This window comes from Hyaena hyaena, unplaced genomic scaffold (genome assembly GCF_003009895.1).
Source record: "Hyaena hyaena isolate Hyena2069 unplaced genomic scaffold, ASM300989v1 scaffold_698, whole genome shotgun sequence".
NCBI classification, from domain to species: Eukaryota; Metazoa; Chordata; class Mammalia; order Carnivora; family Hyaenidae; genus Hyaena; species Hyaena hyaena.
Window position 1 is genome coordinate 858,733 of NW_024081330.1, and position 10,012 is coordinate 868,744.

Consider the following 10,012-nt stretch of genomic DNA (forward strand, 5'->3'; position numbering starts at 1 on the left):
ATTGCATGCCATTAGGCAAAAAATGTCATTTGCACAAAGTATATTCTAAATCTTCACTTGTAGTCGAGACCAGCATAAAGACTAAGGGGGAGCTGTCTCAGAACAAAAGAAGCAAGCTTTTACACCAGCCCCTCCAAGGCTTTCAGGTGAGTCGTGGTACAGAAAGGCAGACGCTGAGCCAAAGAAGCAAATGAAAATACTCTGAGAATCATTATGATTACTTTAGAGAACTGGATTATTTATGGTGGAGAGACAAAACCAATTTGTCTCTACTGATATTTCTTTCTAAAACGTCAGAGTTGGGGAAAACCTGAATTTGAAGAATAATCGATGCTATAATGACCAATAGAGTAACTTGCTGAATATTTTACCAATATACTAGTTTAGAAGATATAATTTACTTAGGCTATCATATCTAAAGATGTGTGAAAACTTACACACTCAAAGAATGCATCTAAGTAACCAAATTATGATTTATTCCAGGAAGGATCTTATTGTCTGGGACCTGGTTAGAATTGTTTACAGAAAAATTAAAAAAAAAAAAAAAAAAAAACAGCCATCATTTGAGCAAGAGAACATTTTTCAATTTGCTCACCCAACCAATTTACTAAATCTTCTTCAAAAGGTTTTTTTTTTTTTTTGATTTTTCCAAATCTTACATTCACTCACAAAAGATGAAGGTTTGCTACTCTAAGGATACTACAGATTAAAGTTTGCAGATGCTAAAGACAGTTCTGTGGGGGAATCCCAGACGTTTGGGGCCACAACAGTACCATCTGCATGAGTACCATCTTGGTTTAAAAAGTAAGCCTCACACTTCCTGTGCCCTATACTCACAGATAACTGGATATCAAATGTATGCCTACAACTATAAATAATATCTTAATAAATATGCTCTCTATGTTGAGTATTAAACCATCTTCTAAACCAGAAATATGTGATAAAAAATAAAACACTCAAGAGTGTTCAAATAGTGACCTATTACAATGCTCAAAGCTTTAACCGTGGGTCAAAGTGGACACTGTAACTCTATTCAACAATTATGATTACAAAAAAGGCCCTCCTACTATTAAGTGGTCCAATTTTTGAGCAAATGTAATTTGTAAATCAATATACAACTTTGTTTCTTAACTCTAAACATTTAAGGTGATCATAAAATTAAAGTCAACAGTCCTCTTATGAAAAGTAGAAAAATTTCACTTGATTTTTCTGAATTTGTCATTTTCATGATCCATTAGGTCTTCAAAAATTTAATATATTACCTGCAGTCAATCACTCGGCCTTGATGGTAGAAGGAAGTTGGGATGATCTCACCCTGAAGTTGACCAATGCGTGGAGCTCGAGTAAGATTGGTACAGAGTAAAAATCCACAGAATACATCACTGAGCATGTCAAATAAAAACAAAAGCAGAACAGGATAGGAGGAATCAAGCTCAAAATAATCAAAACTATTCAGCCCACATGTATTCAAAAATGGAATATATTTTCTTTCCTTCTAAATAAAAAGATGTGTTCAAATACTATTGGTGGGCTATGACCCACACCTTCCTTGCTAAGAGGATCACAGTTTTACTTGGGTAGCAACATGCCCAGCTTCTAGAGGCCAATCAGGACTGGTGTCTGAGCTAGTCATGGCACCTCCCACCTCTACACCCACTTTCCTAGCTGTCCCTCTGTCTTGCCCTAAGAGAGCTAAAAGTAGCCCCTGGGTGTGGTGACTTGAGGAGAAGCCAGATAGGAAGTTGCTGGGGAGAACGTTGCTTTCTGGATAAGAGGTTCAAGCCCTACAGGGAGAAGACGTTTTGTTCCCACCGCCACACTGCCTGTCTCTAAATGTGCATGCTTTGTATCTAGCTTGCCATCATGAGATCACAAGCAGGACAGAAAATCCAACATGCTAAGGGTTCGAGATCATCTGGGTCCTTAGAGACGTTGTTAAGTGACACCCCCCCACAATGAGAGCAGCCCCCTCCAGCTTATTTGTTAAGTAAACAATGAACTCTCCCCTAAAAAAGGGCGGAGAATTGAAATGCCACATCAAAGCAAAGGAAACCCATGTCCAATAAATACCCAAAAATGTACTAAATTCCATTTGCAAACAGGGAAGTGCAAATTAAAACCACAATAACATAGCAGTTTCTACCCACCAGAAAGGGTAAAAGTAAACCATCTGATAATACCAAGTATTGGTCAGTATGTGATTCAACAAAAGTCTCATATGCATATTACTGATGGTTGGGTTTACTAGCATAGTCATTTTAGAAAGCTGTGACATCATCTGGTGGCACTGAAAAGACATATACCCTCCGACCTAGCAATTTTTCTTTTAGGGATAGGCCTTAGAAAAACATGTACAAATGTGCACTAAGTTACAGTAGAACACCCACAGCAGTATGGTTCCTAACAGCCAAAACACGGAAACAACCTAAATTCACACAGAGTGGAGAAATACATCATGGTATGTGAATATGAATATGAATGAAAAATAAAACAAATGAACAATAAATATGAACAGGGACACATACCATCGAGGATGCTTAAAATGCTGACCTTAAGAGATAAAATAATATATGAAGTATGATTCCTTTTATACCAAAACCTTAGGCAAATTATATGGTTTAGGGATGAAAACGTAGGCAGCCAAACTCTAAAAGCCAGGAAAGTAATTGCCATAACTGGATGATAGTACCCCCAGGAGAGAGACAAGGGCACCTGGCGGGGAAAGATACATTTTCTGCGATGCTGCAAGTTCTACTCCTTGATCCAGGTAGGAATGACATGGAGGTTCGTGTAATAATCATTTGGCAAACTATATATTTGTGTATTATTCACCTTTCTGCTTACATGTTATATATCCCAATTTTTAAACATTTTAGAAAACATGCATTAATTTTCTTTGACTCCTTGGTGGATGCATGGTTTATAGATATTCAAAAGCTATCTCTTACAATGATCCAATTGAATGCCTCCCAAACTTTTTGAAGTGACAGAGACATAGAGAAATGATCAGGTTTGTCCAGGACATTCAGCTAATGAATGAAGCTAATGAAATCCAGGTGTCCAACCACATACATTTTTACTACTTTAGGCCTCATTCCCTCCTACTGTCTGTCACCTTAGAAAGAGGAGAAATATTTTGGAATATCTGCGCCTCACTCGTGAGACATTCGATGAGAAGTTCTGGTCTATTATTTTGGTTTAATTTTAAAGAAATTTTGGTCAAAGATCTGTTGTCTCCTAAGACCTCATCCACCACCAGAGACTACGTGGAATAGCAATGTTTCACAAAGCACAACAGAGAGATCATTAACTAGAAAAATAAAACTCCTTGTTCTGCTTCAGAACTGGGAGAATCCTCATGGTTATGGAAAGATAAAGAAGGATATTTGGCCCATAGCTTAATGGTCCCATAGATCATGTCCTTGAGTTAACCTTAATAAACTATTAAATCACAATTTTCACTTTCCCCAACCAATCAAGGGAAAATATGACCAGTGTGCTCTAAAAATATCTCATTTCCTGAGTAAAGATGCCTCCAATATGCACTAACTAGATGGTTTTTAGAAGGTGATGGAGAACCTGATATAGACATTACATGCTTAACTAAATCAAATGGTGTTAAATGGTGTTGCACGCACAAAATGATCAAAAATGTATATTACTTCACTTTGAATTGTTCCCAAGATATATACAGTCCACATATGTTGCTTGTAAAACTCTGTGTATACTAGTATATTCGTAGGCCATACCTTCCAGCAAAAGTAGAAAGTTAAGACCCAATATTATGTCTTAATACTTAGCAAAGTGCCTTTCCAAACAAGCATCAAGTAAAAGACAACACGTGAGAAATGTTTTACATAAATGTTATGAGTCTGTGCCATGGCAACAGCTTGGTCCATAGCCATTTGCTTCTAAATTGACTAATGTGTTTTTAAAATTCATACTGTAACAACCAGTAACACTAATTTTGTGCCCAATTCCCATTTGAGCCAGGGCTTCTGAGTCCCTCACTGTGCCCCTGAAGCTGACCACTCACTGTTTGCTGCACTGGATCCATCGGTCTCCATCCTTCCCACAGTTTCCCTTCTCCGTGCCTTCTGTATTCAGCTTTTCGTAACAGAACTTGTCAGACCCTGAAGCCTCTTTTGGAGATGAGCAAGAGAAGAGAATTTGTTTTAGTTATCTTTGTTATGCACAACCAGTAGCATGCAGGTAAATGTTTAACAATGGGTTGTCCACAAAAAGAAAAAAACAAAAACAAAAACAAACCGTGACTCGTAGCATTTGCCAATTTCCATGCTGTAAATACTGTTGTATAAATTTCCATGGTCTAGACACATGGAAATTACATGGCTAATTTCCAGCTATCAGTATGATGGTGACAGGCTTCTGAAATTCCTGAAAATTTAACACTCGGCTCTTGCAAGCTACTAGGAGACAGGGCTAACACACCACTGTTTTTAACTTGAAAAACAAACTGATTCCCAAATTCTTGTTTGATGGGTTTGAGGGAGGGAGGTAGGAATGGCCATCAGCAGGAATTAGGGAAAGTGACATACAGAAAACTAATAAAAATTTTTAGGCCTGGTATACATTAATATTAAAAGATATTATAAAGTATTAGGCAATTAAGATTTTATGTCGACTCTTGGGTTTTGATATACAAACCCTCTAAAAGACAAATATGCCTCTAACATCCTTCCTCTGTCAAAACTGGAGCAATGAAAGTAAATCTTTCAGTTAAGTGATATTTGCCAAACACTGAAATCATTCCTGCGGGGGCTCTAATAGTTCCTTCGTGTACTTTCTTTCCTTTGGGAGTGACCCAGCCTCCACCACAAGACAGACCCTTTTCTCTCTGTTGTGGTTTGGCCCCCATGAGCTGAAGTTCACTGGAAAGGCACTGTAAATGTCAGGAAGAGAAGGCGTGCATTAACATTTAGGGAATGTGCTGATATACATGACCATGTACCCAAATCTCTATGTGTCTGCACCTCAAGAAGGACTTGCCTTTTTTCCCCTTCAAACTGAGAGAACAGAATTACAGAATTTAAAAAATAAGCCATTGTATTTTTCTGGGGTAAAAGAACAGAAAGCTCAAAGAGGGGTAAAAGTTAAATCCAAGGCACACAGTAAATCACAAAAGCAGCTGGACAATGAACGTGACTATCCCACTGAACCCAATCTTTGCAAGTGGGTGTGACGTCCCTTCTCTGACAGACAGATCACCGAGTGACACAGGTGGATTCTGATGACAAGTCCTCAGCTTGAACAGTTGTTTTCTGTGGTTCTGTGATCACATTCACCATCCTCTTTGTTCTCATCCTTTTCTAGAGTTTTGGGGTTTTTTTTTAAACATTATTCCAGGAGCATCTGGGTGGCTCTGTTGGTTAAACATCCTACTGTTGATTTTGGCTCAGGTCATGATCTCATGGTTACTGAGATCGAGCCTTGCATCCAGCTCTGCACTGATAGTGTGGAGCCTGCTTGGAATTCATTCTCTCTCTCTCTCTCTCTCTCTCTGCCTCTTATCTGCTCATGCTCTCTCTCTCTCTCTCTCTCAAAATAAATAAATAATCATTTAAAAATAAAATAAAACAAAACACCGCACTGTACATGTCTTTCAGCAGGACTGCCAGAGTGGGATGGTAGGCAGAGAAACCTATGTGCAGCCAACAAGCAGAAAATGTGACTTACTGGTCCCCCAGATGTGCTGGCACTGGTTGTCCCGGGTCTTGCACTCCCCGTTGTAGCAGCGACCCTGAGGACAGCGACACACATTAGGAGGCCCACGCAGAAACAAATCCATTTCCCCCAGATTTGAACTGCAAGATCGACTTTTGTTGTGTTAGATAAGTTGATTGTTTTTCACTCCATGCCCCAATATTTTCAGTGAAAATAAAAATCACAGACATCTTAAGGGAAGCACAATGGACAGTTAAATTCTAAAACCCAGAACAGACCTCTGCATTACAGCTCTTGAAGGCAAAATTTAATCATCTACAATTTTACACTTTATGGAAAACAAAAGTTGGTACACTTCCTTGGGTGATTCCAAAATGACTTTTACCTCCTTTTGGGTGTGAATGGTAATTACAACATGGCTTCAGGAAAGAAAAAGCCACATTATCACAGATAACAGCACATTATAACAGATTTTCCCACAACAGGCTGACATTATTGAAAGAGGGTCACAACTCAATAAATTAAATTCCTAATTCTTTAGTTGTTACGTTTTTTCCCTTGCCCTCAATCGGACAATTTGTCACCAGGGTTAAATATAATACTATATTTAGTATTTGATATGGTGTGAAGTAACGCTGAATTAGAAGACCATTGCAGTAGTTTATTGTTCTTTGAGTTGCAATTTCTCTTCAAAGTTATATTTATCAAAAAGAAAAAAAGAACCCACAAACGAATCCTTTTGAAATTACATTTAAAGCTAATAGCCCAGCATACCTGATTCTGATTGCATGCGTACCCGTCTTGCTTATGAAGGTTTGGTGGGCACTGAAAAATATAATGTGTTTCCTTAATGTTCAACATAAATACCTTCAGATTCTGTGTACGATATATAAAAATGCAATACAAAAATCAAGCATGGTGACTATATCACTGGGAACGTTTAGAAAAACATGAGTAATCTTAAGTAGGTTATCCAAACTAACTCTTCAAATAAATTAATCCATGCAATGGGTACTCACATGTGCTTGCACACAGAGTTAAAAGTAGAAGGAATTAAAATGGACAACCAAAGAAATGAATCATCTTGTTACGGAGGAGTGGACACATTGGAGAGCTAATTCACAAGACCTTTCTCAGACCTGTGAAATGTCACATCTGCATTCGACACCCCTGATGCTCACCCATGGGCCACATCACTGAGAAAGAAGGAACACTCTTTCAACCCAGTGTCAGTGATGCATCTCCATACATCTCCGACCTCTCAAACTACAGGCCTGGCACTAGAACAACCGTGGTGGGAAGGTTGCTTCTTTCTCCGGATCTATTTATCAAACCATTGTGTAAAAAGTACACTTCATTTTCCCAAAAAGGTATCCTGAATAAATTAAAATGTTTAGTCTCTGCATTTTATTTGCCACATTTGAGAGACCTGAAGACATGTCAAGCCAAAGGCTCTAGTACAGTGTTCAAAGCAAATATGAAGAGAAAAAAGCAATATACATACAGGTAAAGCAAGTGACTAAGAAACAGAACAGTGGGCCCTGGGTCCTCCCCATGTCTTCACCTGACAGTAAGTGACAATTCCGCTCTTCCAACTGGACAGGCTCCACACCATGAAGTCATTTTCTGTTTCTCTTTCTCTCACACCCTCCTTCGAGTCTGTCAACAAATCTCACTACCTCTCCTTTCAAAATCTAATCACCGTCTGACCACTTTTCTCCACCTCCACTTCTAACACTCAGTCCAACCCACCATCATCCCTCACCTGACTTGTGAATCAGCCTCTGCTGACTGCCCTGTTTCTACCCTAGTCCCCTTCTAGTCTACACAGCTACTGGAGTGTCCTTTTAAAGACATAAACCACGTCACGTTACTCTTCTGCTCAATGGCTTCCCCACGTGTTCAATGGACTTCAAAGTTCAACACAATATGCACTTTGCATCCCCCCAACTCCATCCTCTCTCCGACCTCATCTCTCCTCTGCCATGACTGATGTGACTCTGCAAATATGCCAGACATGCTTCCACCTCACGGCCTCTGCCCTTGCTCTTTCTTCAAACTTCCCTCCAGATTTCTACATGGTTTGCTCTCAAAAACTATGACCCCTCCCATGTTGGCATTCTCTGTTCCCCATTTTCTGGTTTCTCCTTCTCGTTAGGATTTATCACCTCATAATCATACATGTCACTTGTTTGTTTGTCTTTGGTCTCTCTCTCCCCCCCTCCATGTGAGCTCCAGGCAGTCAGGGATTTTATGTTTTGCTCCCTGCTACCTTTCAAGTACCTAGAACAAAACCAGGCTCAATCATCATTGAGTAGGTGCTCGATTAGTACTGGCTAACTGAATAAATAAATGAATGACTTATGCAGATACAATTAAGTTACTCTGTTCTCCACATATCAAGCTGTTTATCAAGTTCACTACAGAAAGGCAACAGAACTAATTTAGAATTTATAATTGCTAGGAAGCACTAGCTTACTAAGGAACACTTTGAGATAAAATGCTTTGGTTTTACATCTTTCTAAAGAAAAACTGACTTTCATATAAGCTTTCATTCACCACTGCTTTTCAATCAATCTGATGGTGACTATTCAAAGGACATAATTATCAGGACTAAAACCTGGCATACTGGGCCAGTGGCACAAAAACAGAGATCTGGCCACAAAAGTGGCCTCTTTCATCATCCAAATCCACTCAAAACATAATCATTATCTTATTAATCAACTAACATTAATTATTCACTTACTCTGAGCCAAACACAATCAGACTGAACAAAAATGCAAAAGAAATGTTGCTACTCAAATAGGTATATCAGGGTCTAAAATAACTCGATCACATTTGACTTTTGTGATGGTTCAATTAAAAAAAATTTTGTAGAATTCTTTACTAATTAAAAAAAAAAGCCCTTATTATAAACTGTCACGGCCTCATGCAAACTTTGTAATCAATTTATTTTCAGTTTAGGCTAATAAAAGCAAGCTACTTATTACTGACATGTTTAACATGGGAAATTATGGAATGTCTTACATTCTCTGGAGACACGTAAAACAAAAGAACCATTAATCTGTATACTTTGTTCCGCTGTGAGCAGAGCTCTGAATTCCATCTCTAAATGCCATTCCAGCCCCCAGTTTCATGCTGTTGCAGGAAGGTTCACACGAGGCAGACTTCAGCAGTGCAACAGCATTTAAATGTGCTTATTTTAAATTGTGTTATGCCACCCATTTAGATGCCATATTTTATAGTGCTAACAAGAAACATTTCCCACATCTTTCAAAAATACCTTTATTATATCACCCAGTATTATTTGCCAAGGATTTCTCTCAGTTGCACAAGTATTGTTTATTCTGTGATAAACCGTGAATTTAAAGTGCAGCTCAAAGGGATCAGTAAATGCTAATATCAAAATTAACCAAAGACATGAGATACAAGACAAAGTCATAATGTTGCCCATGATACTGATTCTCAGAGATCCCATTTTCCTAATCATAATTAGTATCAATTAAATTCAGAGTTCACTGCCTGCTACAAAGCAGAGTTCTGACAGATCTTCCTTTACCCCAATTATCTATTTCAGGCACATTCTGGTCATGTAAGGCTATTCTAATATGCCACTGAGAAACTAATTGAATAGTATAATTTTCACCTTACACACATGAGGCAAAAAGAACGTTTTAAAAATTTAGGCAATAGAATAATAAGTTGAACCTAGAGCCCTCATTATAAAAGCTTTACTTCCAGTAAATTCTATGGCAATTCAGGAATTAAACGCTGAAATGAGAAAAGCTGTACTTTGAAAAGAGCTGAACACACAGAACCAGAACCATATATGATGGGTATAAAAATAGTAGTATTCTACAAAACTAAAAATACAACTCAGTGGAGCAGTGTATCGGGATTGTCACAAAACATAAAACTTGGCACAAAACCCAGAACCCACAGTTCTTACACTCTTTCACTACATCATAGGAAAACTGCAAGGAAGCCTATTTCCATATCTAAGGAGAAGAAACGGGTAAGCATAAAGTCAGTAAGAAATAGCTTGAACATATTTCACTATATCACATCCTTAAAAGGGTCCCTCTGAATGTGGAGAAACGGGTACCCTCCTACACTGTTGGTGGGAATGCAAACTGGTACAGCCCCTCTGGAAAACAGTGTGGAGGTTCCTCAGGAAACTAACAATAGAACTTCCCTATGACCCAGCAATAGCACTGCTAGGAATTTACCCAAGGGATACAGAAATGCTGAGGCATAGGAGCACATGTACCCCAATGTTCATAGCAGCACTCTCCACAATAGCTAAAACATGGAAAGAGCCTAAGTG

At 38.5% G+C, this 10,012-nt stretch overlaps 1 protein-coding gene across 12 annotated transcripts in view; it reads right to left on the reverse strand.

The window, feature by feature from the left end:
- Window positions 1-10,012, reverse strand: part of ADAM23 (ADAM metallopeptidase domain 23) — a 173,457-nt gene that overhangs the window by 27,841 nt on the left and 135,604 nt on the right. For 11 of the 12 annotated variants that reach the window (XR_005525568.1, XM_039217493.1, XM_039217492.1 and 8 more), the window contains 4 exons: window positions 6,460-6,510; window positions 5,698-5,761; window positions 4,037-4,142; window positions 1,263-1,382 (listed from right to left, as the gene is read on the reverse strand). Coding sequence is in view for 11 of the 12 variants with exons in the window: in XM_039217493.1 (XP_039073424.1) it covers window positions 1,263-1,382; window positions 4,037-4,142; window positions 5,698-5,761; window positions 6,460-6,510 (341 nt within the window). In the remaining variant the exon portion in view is untranslated. The remainder of the gene's footprint in view (window positions 1-1,262; window positions 1,383-4,036; window positions 4,143-5,697; window positions 5,762-6,459; window positions 6,511-10,012) is intronic. The other variant, XM_039217496.1, reaches the window with a different exon arrangement.